The 20,104-nt window shown below is 44.5% G+C and overlaps 1 protein-coding gene across 3 annotated transcripts in view; it reads left to right on the top strand.

Moving 5' to 3' along the window:
• LOC138487721 (6-pyruvoyl tetrahydrobiopterin synthase-like) overlaps positions 1-20,104 on the top strand; it is a 577,714-nt gene that overhangs the window by 315,252 nt on the left and 242,358 nt on the right. Inside the window, exon 1 of one of the 3 annotated variants that reach the window (XM_069614267.1) lies at positions 16,076-16,211. The exons of the other annotated variants lie outside the window; for them this stretch is intronic. Coding sequence (XP_069470368.1) covers positions 16,105-16,211 — 107 coding nt within the window. The 5' untranslated portion in view covers positions 16,076-16,104. Of the gene's footprint in view, positions 1-16,075; positions 16,212-20,104 lie in introns of those variants that run through there. 3 annotated transcript variants of the gene reach the window in all.

The raw sequence follows: 20,104 nt of genomic DNA on the forward strand, positions 1-20,104 counted from the left end.
AGTACCCTCATGATGGACTGCTAATGTTGGCCTTGAAATGCTACTTGTTTATCGTTCTGATCATAGCAAGCATGAAGAGGGTAAGAGTACTGAACGGCTACCCTTCCCTATTTTGATCGCTGCGAGGCAGCATATCAACCTATGTGTTGTGATTGCAATGTTGGGGGCACGACCAGGTACTCTGCACCCCTTCATGTCTTGGGTTCAGGGAGGGGGGCCCCAAAGGTGTCTGTGCCCCAGGCCCCAAAAGTGCTTAAAATGGCCCTGCCTGTCATATTTAGTTGGGATCTGACAGATGGAGTACACAAGCATCTCCATTTAATTAACTAACAAAGCTTCACGGATTCGCCCTGTAGCTGGTGGCAGCATTTGCATACCAATCAGAGTTTATTTTAAACAGGCCACCATGGGGCCTGGCTGCAGAGTCTAACAAAGAAGATAGGAAATTGCAATAACCTTTCGTATGCACTGTGTCAACCTGAAGCCAGCTCCCGCACTCAGTATCGTTTGACAGTGAAATGTCATGTCTGGGACTGGGACTTTACAGTAGTCATCCCCGCAGGGGGACCCCATTCAGAAGGTATAAGTATGTGGTTGACATCTGATCTCCCCGCAGCTTCAAGGGGGACTTGCCACTTTAATCAGGATCCACAGAGAGCTCCATTAACCAGAGGGACCCTTTGATCCACAACAGACAGGAAGATGGGTGGGACTTAGTATTACACATTTTCACCCTTTTACCTTTTCTGTAGCAATGCACTCTGGTTATGACATCAAGCATGCAGGAGATTGCTGGTGGGTACCCAGGATTAGCTCATTAAGGTAGGCTTAGCATACACAAATTCCTTTGGTCGGATTGGCTTTAAAAGAGGGCAGAGCCCCTCCTTTGGCAGATCATCAGATGGTTACACCAGAAGCAGAAGGAAGAACTCATCAGTGGATCATGGGTTAAGGTACAGTCTGCCTTACATCTTCCCCCAGTGAAGGGAGGCGAGGACCTCCAAGAGGGAAGCAAGATCCCTCCCCTAAGCATCTCCCAGGGAACTGAGAGAGTTACTGAATCCAGAGGACCCTCCAGAAGCTCCAGAACCAGTACCCAGCCCATAAACAGCATGCCATGCTCGGTTCTACAGCAAGCTTCCTAGGTGGGAAGTGCCAGAGAGTCTCTGAACCAAACCAAGGACAAGGCTGCTGCCTGCAACACTCTCCTCAGCTTTGGGCCGTTCGCCTTAAAAGGTGACACAAGCCCAGTGAAGAAGCTAGGAGGAGTGCATCGACAACCATCTTACGGAAGACCGCCTTAGGACATGTTTTAGCCAGTCGAGCCCCTAGAGCTGCAACTGACTGTACCGCTGATTGTTGTCATGCCGCAGTCCCTAAAGCCATCCGAGATGCCATAACCAGTGCTTCAGAACCGCTGAGCACCACTGAGACAATTCCTGACCCGAAGCCGCTGTGTATGCCAGCCTGTAACCATCCGTCCAGCTTCACTCACCGAACTACCTGCCGCCTGATACCTGCAGCTGTCTCCCGTCTTGCACTCTGTCACAGAAGGTGCAAAGCACCCTGAAACCGCCACGACCCTGCCGAGCACCATGAATTCCTACAGCACAAGAAGCATTGTGGAACTGTACCCCGGTCGTTCTCCAAAGGTACTTAGTGACATTTTACGAGCCATTGCTCCTTTGTGCTGATACCAAGTGTTCTTGAACTGTTGGGATTATTTATTATACGACTACCCTCCTGTCTGTATCCAGAGTGCATCTCTTTTTCTTTTTTGAAACTGTTCTCTGCATTCCTTTACAGGTGGGATTGTATTTCGAAGTGTGCTAGAACTGTCTGTTTTGACAATAATTTGTATACAACCTTGACTGGACAGTCTGTTTTATCATTGGGTAATAATTGTATTTCTGCTGTGTTGCAACTAACAACGATCCACGACCTTTCGGACATAAGCCTGCCATTCCATCCATGTTAACAAAATTGGACAAGGAGATTTATAATGTGCTTGTGTTTTCAATCTGTTCAGATCCCTTCCGGTGTAGTAGAGGTGTGATGGTTTAGAAAGCGATATTCATCTCTGGACCACTGTTGCCCCGTTAGTTCGTCACACCTTGCCTCCACATCATACAGTACACAATTGCTCTAAAGTGTCAACTCGCCAAATTCCAAAACTTAATTTTACTTTTGTTCTGGGATCTGGTCATTACAGAGATGTGTACACAATAGTTTGTCGGATAAGGCTTTGTGGAGTGACTGGCAAGGTTGGGCATGCTTTCAGGGCATGCTAGCATCAGGAATGTTGTGTAGTCCTTCATCTGGGATAAGTTGTTAGCTAGCATTTTGCATTTTGTTTCTGTGAGAGCTTCAATCTCTTGTCATGGTACTGGCATGGATGTCATTTGGGGGTCACCAGGGTTCGCACCTGCGACCCCTGAGCCCTCCCTTGCTACCCCTGTAGTCTCCCTTGCTACCTCTTAAAAAATAAAAGTTCTTTTTTTTTTTCTTTTTTTTTTAAATTGAAGCTCCTGGTCTGTGAGCAGTGCCATGTGGCTTTCTTTATGGAGTGGCTGGCTTTCTTGTTCAGGCCTCTTAGCAGTGACCCTAAATAAGAAAGAATAGAAATAACTAATAATTTGTCTTTCTGGAATTCTAAACAATAAATGCTAGACTCATTAAAGGTTTATTTGAGGCATACTTCAGGGGGTGAGTCACTGATTTAGCCTGTTCTATAACACCTCAAATTCAAAATGCAGACAAAAACTTCCAAAAAGCATTTAGAGTATAATAAACATCCATTTCAGTCTATGTATTTTGCTTTTCACAAGTTGCAGTTATAGCTATTTTTTTTGTCGTTGTCTCTGTTAAGATCATCACAAGACATTCCATCTCGGTGTCCTCAGGCACTAGACAAAATCCTTGCACCTAAAAGCTTGACCATAGCACATAAAGTGAAACTTCATTTAATTGCGTCACAATCAATGATTTGTTGTAATGTCTCTATCTTTCCTATCCCCCTGAATGCTGTCCAGAATGAGTGAGGCAGACATGTGATGTCATCAGTGATGTCATCAATGATATTTGTGATGTCATCTTTGATGTCCTACGTGTTAGTCTTAGCAATGCACCTAGATGCTGCGAGTTATGGTTGCTGAGCTTACCATAATGGGGGAATGTGCAGTGTTTTTTTGGTTTCACTGTGAAGTATAACATCCCTTTAACAAAGTTTTTTTTATTGAATGTACACATATATATATATAGAGCAGGGAACGAAAACAAAGGGGCGAAACATGTGATGTGGTCAGTGATGTCATCAGTTACATTTGAGATACATCTTTCATGTTCTGGGTGTGACTGTTAGCAGTGCACAGTGGTGGTGGCAAGTATGGGGGCTCAGTCTGCCATAACTGGCGAATTTCAGGGGTTTTTGGGTTTTAATTTGAACCATAATGGGGAGGGCGAATTCTTTTTTTTTTTAGTGAAGTGCACAGGTTTTTCATAGGGCAACTTAACCATAACATCCCCTCAACGAAGTGTTTTTTGTAGTGAATTTTACAGGTTTTTGGGAGAGCAAGGTAAGCATAACGTCCCTTTAACAAAGTTTTTTGTAACTGAATACCATAGGTTTTTAGTAGTGTAAATACATCATAACAGTACGTTAACAAAAATGTTGTACTATATTCATCAGGGTTCTAATAGTAACACATAAGCATAGTACTGTAAAGGAACATTTGAAGTAACTGGCCACCTTCTGAAGAAATCCACATTGTTATATGCTGGCGCACAGCATGGGGGTGTGTTCGAAAAGTCATACACACTTCACAATGACATGTGTAACTGGGTGATAGTGGAGAAGTACATTGTATATTCTTGTACGAACTTGAAAACGGAAAAGTTCCGGCACAGAACTCCACAAGGCAAGCGTGCAACACAATATAAGCAAGAGTGCATACCGACATATCTGGATCATTAACCCCTATTCCTCCCCAAAGAGTGGGGGATGAATGCCATAAGCAATCGAGATTTTACAGCAGTAACCCGTGCTATCAAGAAAGAGGATTTTTTGTCTTCAACTGGAACGCCTCCGGAGTTCACGGCTGAAGAAAACAAATCCTTTTTTAAGATGGCCACCATAGAAAGGGAAGACGGGTGTTGGATAGAAACCCTTCTTCGTTTTCCATTGCAGGCTACAGAAAGCAAAAATGAAACTGTGTGACCGAAAAGGCAGCACCACATTTGTGTTCCTTGAGAAATGTATGGTTATAAGCAACACCTTTACCAGAAAGGCAGTCCCTGGTGGACATGGCGACCTCAATGCAATGTTTTGTCCCTTCCAGTAATGGCCAGTAGCCACATCCCCGACATTGTGGCCACTAACCATACATAGATGTTACCCCTCAGAGATGGAAGCTGTTCCGTTGATTTGTTATGTACTTGAGTGCACTTGTTAAACATCAAAACACTATCACATACACAACATAAACCTTTTCGGGTGTTGGTAATGACCTTTACTTACATGTGTTGTAAATGTACTAATTTTTTTTCGGTAAAAATGTGCTTACAAAACTTACAGGAGTACTCTACTTACGGTTACATAAAATCTGAAACAAACTCTGTGATGGGAAGCGCAATGACGTTAGAAATACTGGAAGCAACACCATTACCAGTCACCGTTCAACACATAATTTCTTAAGTGGCACAGGTTGAAAGGTGTGAAGATATGTGTATTGGGAGGGTGTAATCATGTATTATTTTACAAACATTTCAGTGCACCTTACCTCATGTTCCCGCTTTTAAGAAGATAGTAAGTATTCTGAACTAATGTTGGTTAATAGCGCATCTGGGTGACAAAAATTGGTCTGACAGTGACAGAAATTGGCCTGATCGCACTAAAGCATATGATATGGGCCTGACCCTCCTGTAGCCAAAGCAAATGGGGTATGCAGTACCTTTCTCCATAACGTTCCTTGGCAGCTTAAACAAATGCGTCCATATTGACGTACGTGCCGTGATGTAGCACCTACAAAAGAATACATTACAACATGCAACTTAGCATGCCACATTGTGAAAGCAGAGAGTACATTTTTACAAAAAACACTGACATTTCAAAATTAGTACAGTAGTTTTATTTCACAATAAACTAAACGAAATCATCGCCCTAAGCAATTAGTAAAGTAGTTGTGTTTCACAATGAACTGTGCAAAATGATTGCCCTATGCACATTTCCATACAAGTAGTACGTTTCTGTCTTTCGTCGACAATGAAAATGGTAATGGGCACGTTGGTTTCTTTCACACACAGAAAGTGAGCTTTGCCGCCACAATAGTCGTTTTCCTCCCACATTGATGTGCAAGACGACGTCAAACGCTGTGATCTACACCACCAGAAAGAATGGAATGTTACTTCTTATTGCGACAGCAGCATACGGACAGAGAGGTCCAACACAATCATCCCACTCAATTATAAGCCGGTCAAGTGGCACAGCGAGTAGAGCGCCCGCTTTGACACCCGTGCAGAGCCTGTTAACGCAGGTTCGAATCCCGGCGGGGCCAAACTCAGCCTTTCATCCTTCCGAGGTCGATAAATGAGCACCACACACCGTGGGTAATAATAAGCAGCGCTCAGATACCTGAGGCTTTGTAGCGCTATATAAAAGCCTAATTATTATTATTATAACGCACAGAAACCCGGTAATGAACAGTTGCATTTGACGGTTAAAAAAGGCTTCACTCAGCAGCTGTAATCCGTGACAATCACAATAGGGAAAGAAGTATCGTAAGCGTAAATAAAAGATATATCAATACGCAACCTCTGCACAAAACAAAGTTGTAACACATACTTTTATTAGTAGAGAATGGGGAAAAAAACTCAACGGCACTTAAACCTTGTTATGCAGTAGGAAAAACATTTTTTCCCCGCAACGTAAAAATGTAATGTCAATTTCGTATACAGGCGGGAAAAATACACTTACATGTTGCGGACTGGCTCCATTGCGTTAGCTGCAGTCAGACAGTAGTGTAACTAATATTTCATGGTTGGTGCAAATGTTTTTGAAGCATAACCTTATCAAACGACATGTTTTTCTAACTGTTACTCCCTACATTCTTTCTGCTCTTTCCCTGGATCTCAAGGTTAAAAAACAACTGCCCCTTATGGCTGTCGACAAATATGCGGCCGTACCGAGCTTGTATTTCAAACAGAAAATGAATTGGCCTTCACTGAGAATGCAAATACATTCTCATTTTGCAACAACATATCAGCGGCTATTCATGAGAACCGCTACTCCCGTACACAGGCGGAACTGCTGTGTGTAGGAAATAGAGCAGGTGGCTGCCTCAGATTCCCACCAATCTGACCCCAGTAATGTTGTTTATGTATTGTAAAATGGACGCAGTAAGTTCATTTCGTACAATGAGTAGCAAGTTTCACTGTACCGTATGACAGTGCTAACAAGAATACTTCATTGGTTCATTTTCTACTACCAAGTCTCATTAACGCTCACCCTTCGAAACAGTGTTCCATAAGTGTAACAAGTGAATTGGTGTCTTCTTCGTTTAGGTATAATAGCGGCGATGTCCGCATTCAACAGAAAACGAAGTAAACATGGCAGACGTATCGAAAGATTAAGACGCACTTCACACTGTGCCACAACCAATCAGTGAAAGCACAACATGGTCACGGCCAGCACGCCACGGAATAGCCAATTGCAATCTTCTCCACGGAGCGAACAGGGAAGTGTGACCGCGGAGCGGACATAGATATCACTAATTTGTAGACACATACTTTTTGATCGTTTTTAAGGGAACTACTGGATGGATTGTCCCAAAATTTACAAAATCACACTTTCGCGACCAAGCCCCTGCCACTGCTGCAAATTTGGTTGAAATCCGTCCATCGGTGTGGCCTGTAGCCGTGCGCAAAGTTTTCCCCCATTCAGTCTATGGGAAAAAAAGATGTTTTGGGACTCCACCCTATAACTTTGACCCCACTGGACCAAACATCTCCAAACTTTGCAAACAAATTCAGAGTGGCCCATATACTTTTTTTGCAAAGTTTGGTGAGGATTTGTCCAAGTGAAGCAGAGTTAAAAGCCGCCCAAAATGTGTTCTTCGTATGGAAACAGCAACTTAACCATAACTACACAGCCACTACTGTGGCTGTGTAATATAGTGATCCATTCTTCTATGAAATGTATATCACAAACAGTGATATCATAGCCGTATTATACTTAGTGTACTGTTCCAATACTATGTGATGCCACTTTCTGTTTTGTCAAGGGGTGAAAGGTTGTGTTCCATCGCTTCCTGTGAAGTCACTTTGGGGTGGGGTCAAATGACATCACTTCTGGTGATGTCATCAGAGGTCAAGGGTCATGTGATATCCCTTCTGCTACCCCTGGTATTTTGGTGAAATGACATGCGTGGATACTGCTGTCTGACGCTTCCCCCTTTGGGTGCATGGACTCCTCTATTTTGCCTAGTTTGGCTGTCACGTGGGCTCAGCGGGTTAGAATGTGTGTGCGTGTGCGTCCATGCGAGCGTGTGTTATTAGTCCCTTTGGTTACAATGGGAGTTATGGCTGCATCCAACTCTCTTTCAATGGATAGTGGAGATGTAGAGAAAATATGAGATGCTACTTCATTCTAGTGTTCAGAAGATGTGAAGTCCTCCTGGTTTCTCTGACTATTTTGCAGGGAAGAGTTTGCTTCACCCTGTCTAAGTAGGTGCTGTATGGATTAGTGGTGCCCCTTTGCCATAGCTGCTCTCTTCACAGTGTCAAAGTTATTTCTGAGGGTGGTTAGGATTACCCATAGTCTCCCTTGCCCCGGACTTGTAGTTGAGTTTTCCAGGTTAACACTGTGTTTTCCCTGTGCAAGAGAGGAAGATTCTGGGGGATGTGGTCCTTATGTTTTGCTCTTTCAGGAGTCTTTCATGATATTGTTGGCTGTCATGACCGCTTCCGGGGAGCCGGTTCAAGCCCTGCGTCCCCGAAAGCGGACATCCAGTCCCCAAGGAAGGACCCAGCAACCCCATATAGGGGCCCTTTGGACAGTGTCCTGGCGCCTATGGCGCCAGTCTCATAAAAGACATCAGTCCTGGTGCCATAGGCGTCAGGCTCATTATGGGAGTGCTTGGGTGCACTTACCTGATGCAGACCATGCTGCAGGACCCCGGCCTCCTTGAGGCCTGAAAGGAACTACTTTACCTGTGGGACTAATTTACCATCCGGGCGTGGTCGGGGAAGAATACATACCTGATTGGAGGAAGGATACATACCTGGAACTTCTTCCACGGCTATTTAAAGCCCACCCGAACAGCCACACATGCTTCACGTTGTTCTGCATCTAGCAGCTGGACGCTCACCGTGTCTGCTCCTGCATCCTGACTTCTGCCACGCCTGCCAGCATCCTGAATCACCTGCAAAGGAAGAGAAGAAGAGAACAGAAGAAGGAAAAGTCCTTACCTGCTAAAACCGCATCCCGGAGACATCTCGCCGACAATCCTGAAAAGGAAGACTTTTATTTAAAAGCTCATCACGTCGATCGCTGCAGCGCCGCATTCCACTCACCTTTACAGGGCGCCTCCATGTTCAGCAGCGATCATCCGGATTCGCAGTCACGCCCCAGCGCCTAGGGAGAAAAAGACCAGAACAAAAGGTAAGAGAGAGAAGGGAATAAGGAAAGCTAAATCTCCATGTTAAGACTTACCTGCTGATTCATTCCCTCTCCATTTCGGGTCCACGCCACATCCTGGCATTTCCGGACCCCGGACCCTACGGGGAAAAAGAGACATCAGCGTTAATGAGCGAATGAAAAGACATTACCAAAAAACGCTCATTAAAGACTTACCTGATTTCTACAAGGATTTCACCTCTCATCTCGGGTCGGTGCCTGTTCCCTGGCATTCCGTACCCCGGCCCCTATGTGGAAAAAGACACTAGCATTAGTACATTAATGCATGGACACAAGGGGAACCTCTTATCAAAAAAACTTACCTGGAAGCCAAGCAAGTTTGGTTCTCACCAATCCGAAAATCCAGTGAAGTAACTGGATACCAACGCGCCCCTGCATCAGAAGCAGGATGGAGAGCTTGTCCTTCCAGACCCTAAGAAGGATACTTCTGCGAGCCAGACAAGCCAGATTTGGGGGCCCGGTCCAGTCCGTTTTACGAACCCTGCGCATCACCTTAGAAGAGGTCACAGCATCGCGAACCAGGCCAGGGCCTCCGTGGGGGGTCAGGTGAGCGTTACAGAACGCGAAGCCTTCCTAGAAAATTCCCACCCAGGCGCTATGGAAAGTTCTGAGACTGATCAGTTGGCCCAATTACTGGGGGAATTACCGGCCGAAGTACATGCCACTCGTCAAGAGACTAATGCCCTCAGGAGGGAATTAATAATATCAAAGGAAAGAACTGATGACCTGGCCAGACAGCTTTTGCAAGGTCAATCTGGGCAAACTCCTCTACCTGGTTCCGGAGGGAACCCCGCTCCTGTGGTTTCCAGTAACCCTGTGCAGATTAATCTACCTGGAAACATGCCGCTGGCCCCACCCGAACGCTTTGCTGGGGACCCCAAACGATTCGCCATATTCATGAATCAGTGTCGTTTGCACTTCCTATGCAGACCTGGGGCCTTCCCTAATGATTAGACCAAGGTAGCCTTTGTATTGTCATATCTCAGCGGCTGCGCTGCCGATTGGTCAGTTCCACTGGTTACTCAAGATGACCCGATTCTCCGTGATTTTCAAAGGTTTCAAGCGAGCATGGAAAGGTTATTTGCTCGACACTCTCAGGGGCAGGCTCTGGATGACGAACTTCTATCCCTGCGACAGTACAATCAGGACCTCCTATCCTATATTGCAACCTTTAATAGACTAATTGTGGAAACGGGATGGCCAGAGGATAAAAGAGTCACGTTGTTTTATCGAGGCCTATGCGGAGAACTTAAAGATGTCTTGGCCCAAGTTGTAAATCCGCCCCAAGAATGCACAGAGTGTATAGACTTAGTGGTCCAATTGGATCACAGACTTCAAAACAGAAAAGCAGATCGGTCCAGGTTTGAGACCCGGGTGTTGGTCAAGACCCATGCTAATCCCAAGGGAGTTGATGTCTCTGAGCCTATGCAAATTGGAGGGGTTAAAGGACCCTTAACTCAAAAGGAACGTGAAAGGAGGCGGCAGTTAAAATTATGTCTTTATTGTGGGAATTCTGGACACTTTCTACGAGATTGCCCGGCAAAACCGCCCCGAAAGGCGGTAGGAGCCGCTGATAAAAACCATGAAGATTCTGTTTCGGGAAACGACTCCATCCGACAAGTGTAGGGGTCCGCTTGCCGAGCTTGAAAACTAACTCTCAGACCTCGCATTTCATTGTGCCAATGGTTCTCGTAGATCCAGAACAGCCTAAGCGGTTGCATGCAATAAAGGCATACATCGATAGTGGGGCTATTGGAAACTATGTGGATCGTGAATTGGTCTCTAGGATTAACCTCCCTCTCCGTCCTAAGACCAGCAAAGATGTCATCATCACAGTCGATGGAACTGAAATTGCCTCTGGACTGGTAACACATTCCACTACTGAGGTGACTCTTATTGGTCCCGATGGCCATCGGGAGGGTGTTGTGTTTGATGTAATCAAGGCTCCACAGTTTCAGATTATTCTTGGAATCCCTTGGTTAGAGACACATAATCCTCGAATTGATTGGCGAGCTAAGAGAATAACCTTCCCGGATTGTACACAAACCTGCTACCCAGAAAACCTGAAGATTAATCTAGCATCTGTAACCTCAGCCTCCATGCAAATACCTCCGGAATACCAAGACTTTCAGGACGTCTTCCAAAAGGAACAGGCCAACACGTTACCTCCTCACAGATTGTACGATTGCCAAATCGATCTGGTGCCCGGAGCACAACCCCCTTGTAGCAGGATTTATGCCCTTACCGAACCTGAGAATCTGCATTTGAGACAATATTTGGATCAATACCTAGCTAATGGTTTTATTCGCCCGTCAAAATCCCCGGCATCCTCGGCTTTGTTCTTCGTGCCCAAAAAAGAAGGCGACCTTAGAACTTGTATCGATTACCGCGCATTGAACCAGATAACGGTTAAAAACGGTTAAAAACCGTTATCCTCTGCCTCTGATCCCTGAACTCCTTGACCAGGTGAAGGACGCTTGCATATACACCAAGTTAGATCTCTGGGGGGCTTATCATCTGGTATGAGTTAAAGAAGGCGACGAATGGAAAACTGCCTTCCGTACTAAATACGGATTATTCGAGTACCAGGTGATGCCTTTCGGATTGTGTAACGCGCCGGCTGCCTTCCAATACTTCATGAATCATGTCCTTCGGGAACTCATCGATGTTTGTGTTGTTGTATATATCGATGACATTCTGGTGTACTCCTCTTCGGAATCTGATCACAGAAAACACGTCAGGGCAGTACTTGAAAAACTGTGCCAACACAAACTATTTGCTAAATTGGAGAAATGTGTTTTCCATACCACAGAGGTCGAGTTTCTAGGTTTCATCCTGACACCCAAAGGAGTCCGAATGGACTCAAGAAAAGTGGATGCCATCCTCAAATGGCCATCACCTAGCTCTGTAAAAGGGGTTCAAAGCATGCTTGGCTTTGCCAATTTCTATCGCAGGTTTATCCCGGAATTTTCACGCGTGGTACAACCCATTACTGCACTCTTGAGGAAAAATAAACATTTTGAATGATCTGAAGAAGCCGAGCAGGCCTTTCAGGATTTAAAAGCTAAGTTTACCTCCGCACCTATATTGAAACACCCGCGTCCAGATCTCTCTTATGTCGTCGAGACTGATGCATCCAGCCTAGCCATGGGAGCTGTCCTGTCCCAAAGAGATCCCGAAACCAACCAACTGCATCTCGTAGCATTTTGGTCCAGAAAATTCTCGGCACCCGAGGTTAATTATGCAATCACGGACAAAGAACTGTTAGCCATTAAGTCCGCTTTTAAAGCCTGGCGGCATTATCTGCTTGGCGCTCGACATACCATCACAGTGATCACTGATCACCGGAATTTACAGTATTTGAAAACCGCCAAGGCTCAGTCAACACGGCAGCTCCGATGGGCTTTGTTTTTCGCTGAATTTGATTCCGTGATTACCTATCGACCTGGCTGCAAGAATGGCAAAGCAGACGCCTTATCCCGAATTGGAATGGGAGAATCTGATACAAACTCAGAACCAGTACCAATAATTCCTGAACAGAGGATTCTAGGCATGACTTCGTTACAGACGCTTGAAGACATTCAAGCCAGAGTGAAACAACTCCTGGATCCTACAACCTTACAGGATTGGATACAAAAGGGACCAGACTTTACCATAGATAATGGTTTACCTTATTTCCAAGGACGCCTATTCCTGCCACATAAGGAATTACACAAACTAGTTATTTTCAGTTATCATGATACATTAATAGAGGGACACCCCGGCATTGCCAAGACAGAGGAAAAGGTGAAACGAAAATTTTGGTGGCCCTCTTGGGGAAAAGATGTTAAATCTTTTGTGATGTCCTGTGGTGTTTGCGCCCAAAGTAAAAGTCAAAAGAAAAGACAAGCCTGTCTCCTTCAACCTCTAGACATACCGCCAGCACCCTGGCACACCCTATCAATGGATTTTATTACGGACCTGCCTCCTTGTTCGGGGTACAATACTATTCTGGTAATTGTGGATTTGTTTTCCAAAATGGCCCACTTTATTCCTTTGAAAGGTTTACCTTCAGCTTCTGTCCTAGCCAAAGAATTCCTCGAAAATATTGTTCGGCTACATGGATTCCCATCTATACTAATCTCTGACCGGGGAAGCCAATTCATTTCCCACTTCTGGCGCAAATGTTGTCAAATGGCGCAGATCGACGTAAGATTATCGACCAGTCACCACCCTCAGACTGATGGTCAGACCGAGAGGACAAATCAGACCCTTGAGCAGTACTTACGGTGTATGTTACAGCAATCTGAAAGCAACTGGAAAGACATTCTTTGGATAGCCGAATACGCATATAATAATTCTGTACACTCTAGAACTGGCCACAGTCCTTTTTATACTTTGTTTGGGCATCACCCTCGAACCTCAAACCTTGACTCACCTCAGAACCTCGGAATGCCTGCAGTAGAACATCTGCATTCTACAATTACCCAAGCCTTTAAAGAGGCAACTCCACATTTACAACAAGCCAAGAGAAAATACAAGGAGAATGCTGATTTACATCGGAGTGAAGCACCTCCGTATCAGATTCGGGATCAAGTGTGGTTAGCTACCAGACATTTACCACTCAAAGGGCCTCGAACTTTTAACCCAAAATATCTGGGACCTTATTCTATTACAGCAATAATTAACCCAGTGGCTGTTAAACTTGATTTATCAGCTAGTATGCAAATTCACCCTGTTTTTCATGTGTCACTTCTGAAACCAGTGGTACCCGGAACCCGACTACTCAAACCTCCAGAACCTATTCTAATAGATGGGGAGCCCGAATTCGAAGTGAAGAACATTTTAGACTCAAAAATGTTTAGGTCAAAACTGTTCTACCTAATTGATTGGAAGGGGTACGGACCTCAGGAGAGGTCGTGGGAACCCCGCGACCATGTGCATGCACCTCGATTAGTCAGGAAATTCCACCGACTCTTCCCAGACAAACCAAAACCCCCGGAGGGAACAACCTTGGGAGGGGCCTTGGGGGGGGAGTGCTGTCATGATGCCCACTTCTGGGGAGCCGGTTCAAGCCCTGCGTCCCCGAAAGCGGACATCCAGTCCCCAACGAAGGACCCAGCAACCCCATATAGGGGCCCTTTGGACAGTGTCCTGGCGCAAGACATCAGTCCTGGCGCCATAGGCGCCAGGCTCATTATGGGAGTGCTTGGGTGCACTTACCTGATGCAGACCATGCTGCAGGATCCCGGCCTCCTTGAGGCCTGAAAGGAACTACTTTACCTGTGGGACTAATTTACCATCCGGGCGTGGTCGGGGAAGGATACATACCTGATTGGAGGAAGGATACATACCTGGAACTTCTTCCAAGGCTATTTAAACCCCACCCGAACAGCCACACGTGCTTCACGTTGTTCTGCATCTAGCAGCGGGACGCTCACTGTGTCTGCTCCTGCATCCTGACTTCTGCCACGCCTGCCAGCATCCTGAATCACCTGCAAAGGAAGAGAAGAAGAGAACAGAAGAAGGAAAAGTCCTTACCTGCTAAAACCGCATCCCGGAGACATCTCGCCGACAATCCTGAAAAGGAAGACTTTTATTTAAAAGCTCATCACGTCGATCGCTGCAGCGCCGCATTCCACTCACCTTTACAGGGCGCCTCCATGTTCAGCAGCGATCATCCGGATTCGCAGTCACGCCCCGGCGCCTAGGGAGAAAAAGACCAGAACAAGAAGTGAGAGAGAGAAGGGAATAAGGAAAGCTAAATCTCCATGTTAAGACTTACCTGCTGATTCATTCCCTCTCCATTTCGGGTCCGTGCCGCATCCTGGCATTTCCGGACCCCGGCCCCTAATGGGAAAAAGAGACATCAGCGTTAATGAGCGAATGAAAAGACATTACCAAAAAATGCTCGTTAAAGACTTACCTGATTTCTACAAGGATTTCACCTCTCATCTCGGGTCGGTGCCTGTTCCCCGGCATTCCGTACCCCGGCCCCTATGGGGAAAAAGACACTAGCATTAGTACATTAATGCATGGACACAAGGGGAACCTCTTATTAAAAGAACTTACCTGGAAGCCAAGCAAGTTTGGTTCTCACCAATCCGAAAATCCAGTGAAGTAACTGGATACCAACGCGCCCCTGCATCAGAAGCAGGATGGAGAGCTCGTCCTTCCAGACCCTAAGAAGGATACTTCTGCGAGCCAGACAAGCCAGATTTGGGGGCCCGGTCCAGTCCGTCTTCCGAACCCTGCGCATCACCTTAGAAGAGGTCACAGCAGCGCGAACCAGGCCAGCGCCTCCGTGGGAGTCAGGTGAGCGTTACATTGGCTTTCAGGATCTTGTGATATCATGAACAAGTCCATGTAATGATAACCAGGAGGTACTTTCCCCTACGCTTTCCTTCCAGCTATCCCCAGAATTCTGAAACATTTTCTACTTTTCACCCATTACTTCATGATTTACCCTGAGCCATTAATGGTCTCCCTCCTCTTCCTCCTTGATGTGTTCTGGTATCAACCTCCACTCTCCTGGTTGTTTCCACATCCCTCCTCGCCGTGACTATCCGTCTCCTCTGAGCTGACATGGTCTGCCTTCAGATATGCCCACTGTTTGCATTGATTTCTCCCCAAATTCGTACAAATGCTCATACGTTATTAAGCATTGAAAAATAGCGGTTTGGGGCCTACTCCCATTCATTTTCTAATAGGGAAAAAGGTGCATCCATAGAACACACACACAGTGAAAACCACAAACCAGATTTGCACCAAATACTTAACAAGTTGGGCACCAAGCAGTGCAGGTGCTCGTTTTATTCTTTCGAAGCAAACCTGTGAAGTATATATTTAAAAAAGAAGTTTGACAGAGATGCGGATGCTCCGGTCAACTATTCTCAAATGGCATATGCCATGTTTTGGGGATCACACACTTCTTACCACATGCATAAGATCTATGACATTCAAAAAGAAGATGTGTATTAGCAGGTGTCTGTGCCACAAACAGGACAAAAAGAACCAAAGATATATCAAATAATCACGTTAAAATGTATTTTTATTATTAAAACTATAGAGTTTGACACTCCTAAAATGATCAATTCACATAAAACTCAATATCAAACACAATATATAAAACATATAAAACATATACTTTACAAGACACAAGAAAAACACATACTGTGGGTTGATTGCTGTAATGATTGCAATAACTCTGTATGAAACTTCACACTGGAGTAGTTTGTCAAATTCAAAAGTGCAATTGGTATATTTTTCACACCCAACTTATACAAGTTTCTGTCCTTAAAACACAGACAAATGTAGGACATTCATCAGGGGTAAAATTGCTTGTGTATTTGTGGTGATAATTCTCCTTTCCTATCACTTTCTTTCTGTCTGCCAGTTCCTCAACACTGATGGAACCTCCTAGAGTGTGGTGAATGAATCCACAGTCTATTGACACCAAGGAAATTGGTGATGGGCGGGTGATTTCCTTGAAATTGCGGAAGATCACTCCAAACCTCATCTTCCTCTACAAAAACTGCAGGTAGGTCTTATTGCTGTTTAAGATGCTTATTCCACCAAGGCTGTTAGTGTTTAGTGGTACGGCAGGTCTCTCAATTATAAAGAATTCTCCTTCCTGGGTCCCGTTTTGTTTTGGGTGTGCCAGTCAAAACACATCTCTGTGTGTATACATATATATATATATATAAGTGTGCAGTCGCCGCAATATAGTTGAGTATCAAGTTCCATAGAAAACCCAAACATTGAATTGCTAATAACATTTGACTTGCATGACATATTTGACTGATGTTTTGCAAAAAAAAAAGGTTACCCCACTCCCACCGCCCAGACTGGAAATGCTGTGAAAGATTTGTTAAAAAATGGAAAAGGTTATTAAGAAAGCAAAAAAACTCTGTTTTCAGCCAAGTCCCATTTTTTTCCCCTTGGAGAAAAAGTCAAAATGCCTGCACAGCACAAAGCAAAAACCGCTGGACGGAATTGGACCAGGTGCAAAACAACATGGGGATGAAGCATTCACTTCGGGAGAGGTCTGGGGTTACTCCATCCAGCAGAAAGGGGGGTAGCGGGAAAGGAGGGTGACACAGTAATTACAGGGGCAATTCTAAAACAGGAAGTGGAAAAAAGCTATTTGGAGGAGGAAAAATGATAAAATGGCATCAAGCTAGAGGTGGGGAAGGGGAAAGAGGACACCATGCAAAGGTTGGGAGCTGGTGGTGGTCTGTGGAGCCAGTTGCAGTTCGAACATTTTCATATTATCAAGTTAATATTGCGGTAATCCGGGTATCCGTGATAATTACTGCAATAATTTCAATTTCAATTTATTAATACACATATAGCAAATATGCTTTTGTATATACAATATAAAACACATTAACAATAATTATTAAAAATCAATTTACATAAAAGACAATAGAATATATAGTTATTACATACATAAAACATAATTAAAATTACAATCCATTTCCATGTTCTTTCTCCATTGATTGCCAACCCAATATTAGTTGGAAGAACTTTCCCTTCATGAATCATATAATGGAAATATTCCAACCCATTTCAGATCAAATTTGACCATAAAATGAATACAATTCTGATCATATACATCCATGAACCTTTTCCACAAAATTACAGGATCGCTATAAGCAAAACAATTACTATGGCATTTTAAAATCTGATTTCTAATGTGGATAAGACATCTCGTCAGTATGTGTTCAAGTGATTCAATGATTTCTTCTCTACACAGCCTGAAATATCAAGGCCTTTCTGCACGCCTTCAGGTTCAAGAGCCTGACTTTTATAAAATTTTAGGAGCATATATCGTCTTGCTACCCAGGATTTAGGAAAGTCTGTAATATATTTTGGGTGGGGTACTTCGTGATTGTATATGCTAAATAAAAGGTCCACTATGGGCCTTGTTTGATAGTTGTACCACATTATTATCTCGTTCAAGTAATGTGGTTTTCTTGCTTGACCAATATTTTACTCTCTTTGTATTATTCGCGGACATCACAACATCGCACCCAGACTTCACTTTATTAAAGACTGGAAATATTTTTCCCCACACGCCAGTCCGTATGTAGTTTTCTAGGCTCACAAAGGCCTTGACATAATCTACCATCTCTGTTCTATTATTCAAAGGCATTAAGTCAACTGAACACATAAAAGAACTAGTGATAAAAATAGATCAAATAGAAGTTAGATCATATTCGAGATAAAATAAATCCACAGTAATAGATTCAGGCATGCGAAACAGTCTATGTTAGATTTTTGCTTCGATCCTTTTTAAGTCAAGTGTAAATCAATGTCCCCATATCTTAATTCCATATGTTAAAAAAGGTACAACTTTCATTGAAAATAAAAGTAACATTGTCTTTACTGGCACACCACCGTTCCTCCCAATAAAGGTGCTCACTGCCTCTACTACCTTCCAGTATTTCAAATTGGTTTTATCCCAATGCATCTTCCAATTTAATTTCTCATCTATCAAGAGTCCATAGGGACTGCATGAATGTGCGGTAATTGTCATTAGACTATCAAAGTAATTATTGTGACAATTATCGTGGTAATGGAAGCCCTGGAAAAAATAAATGGGAGCCATCTATTGTGATCACATCTACTAGGAAGGGGGCAATGGGTCTTTGCAACAGTGGCCCTGGCCAGTGGGCACTAAAGAAACCTATTGGTGCAACATGTAAGGTGTCACGGCCAAAGGCTGTGACCACTGGCCATGGCCAAACGCTATGGTCACTGATGGACAAACGCTGTGTCTAGTGGTCACCACCGAAATCTATAGGTGGATCATGGACACTGGCTATGACCAAAGGCCCAAAAAAACCTGTAGCTGGAATATGTATAGTGGTGACGGCCGAGGGTCATGGCTAGTATGCCACAAGGAAACCTATAGGTGGATGGCCATGGCCAATGTCCATGCCTGAAGCCCATGGCTAGTGGGCTCTAAAGAAATCCTATTGGTGCAACCTGCACTGCGGCCCTGGCTAAAGGCCATGGCTAGCGGGCCAAAAGAAACCTATTGGTGCAACCTGCAGAGTGGCCACAGCCGAAGGACAAGTCTAGTGAGCCCCACAGAAACCTACAGCTGGAACATGTACAGTGTCCATGGCCAGTCCTGGCAATGGCTGAAGGCCATGGCTAGTTGGACTAAAGAAATCCTATTGGTGCAACATGCACAGTGGCCATGGCCAGAGGTCATGGCTAATGGTTCGTGAAGAAACTTATTGGTGCAACATTCAGAGTGGCCACCACAGACACTGGCGATGGCCGAAGGTCATGGCTAGTAGGCCCTAAAGAAATCCTATTAGTATAACATGCACAGTAGTCACACCCTTCGGTGGAATAACAAAACCTTTGAAAGAGCCTTAGTTAAGGTGCAGTTAAGTTGTGCAGATTTAACACAACAAACCCAGTGAAATTCAGCGGATATGGGACGTTGTGACCAGTTTAACACGGGGCATTCCCATTGCAAACCCCATGAGCACATACATAGTAAAAGAGAAGAGATTCACAATGGCATACAACATGGCAATATGGTCGACATAGCAGTATGGGGCACATCAACAGGAAAGCTCAGAGTTAGGCCATCACTTTCCACATCTGCTGAATTTCAAGGGTTTTGTTGTGCTGAATCTGCGCAAAATATACATCACAGAATGCATGGAGCAAATGAGGGTATTTAGGTATTAAAAGTGCCAATCTTTTTTTGAATGACGTCAGCTTTTTTCAGGGAGTGTTGCTGGGATTTTGTGGTGACTTTGAGGTAATTAGAGGTAAAGTCAAACGAGAACAAAAAGAGGGTCCCAAAGACTCTTTTCACATAGTATGCTAAAACACTAACTAGGTCCCTCTATGAGAAATGTTATTTGCATGCAGGGGACCACCAACGATGGTACTTCCATGATGCTGGGTGCTCTGCTTAAAATGTTAAACATTTACAAGAAGTAGTTTAAAAATGAAGATTAAAACCTAGCGAAAATGCCTTTAGTATGCTTTATTACGCACAGTTTTGTAAACAAAAATGTAAATGTGGCATGCAAATGATGCTTTGCAGACTACATTTATACTGGATTTGCATGGAATTTGCATGTTTTTTACCAGTTGTCCAATGGCCATGACACGCGGCTATTGCCGTGGCGCATGGGAATCGTTGCCTAGTTGGCTACATTGGACACAGCTACCGGTGCAATCTGCTTAGTTTCTCGATCGGGATATGGGCCGCGGCTGTAGACCACACTCCATGGGCAGTGGGAAACAGTCTTTTTGCCTTATTGTTGCAAAGTGGACAGTGGATACATACGTCGGAAGGCTGTGGCCACCAGGCATGGCCAAAGGCCATGGCTGGTGGAATCTGGATAGTGGCAGTGCAAAAGGCTGTGGGACACAGCTAAAGACGGGGCATTAGCC

Source organism: Ambystoma mexicanum, chromosome 9, assembly GCF_040938575.1.
Source record: "Ambystoma mexicanum isolate Mex_15411 chromosome 9, UKY_AmexF1_1, whole genome shotgun sequence".
Taxonomy (NCBI): domain Eukaryota; kingdom Metazoa; phylum Chordata; class Amphibia; order Caudata; family Ambystomatidae; genus Ambystoma; species Ambystoma mexicanum.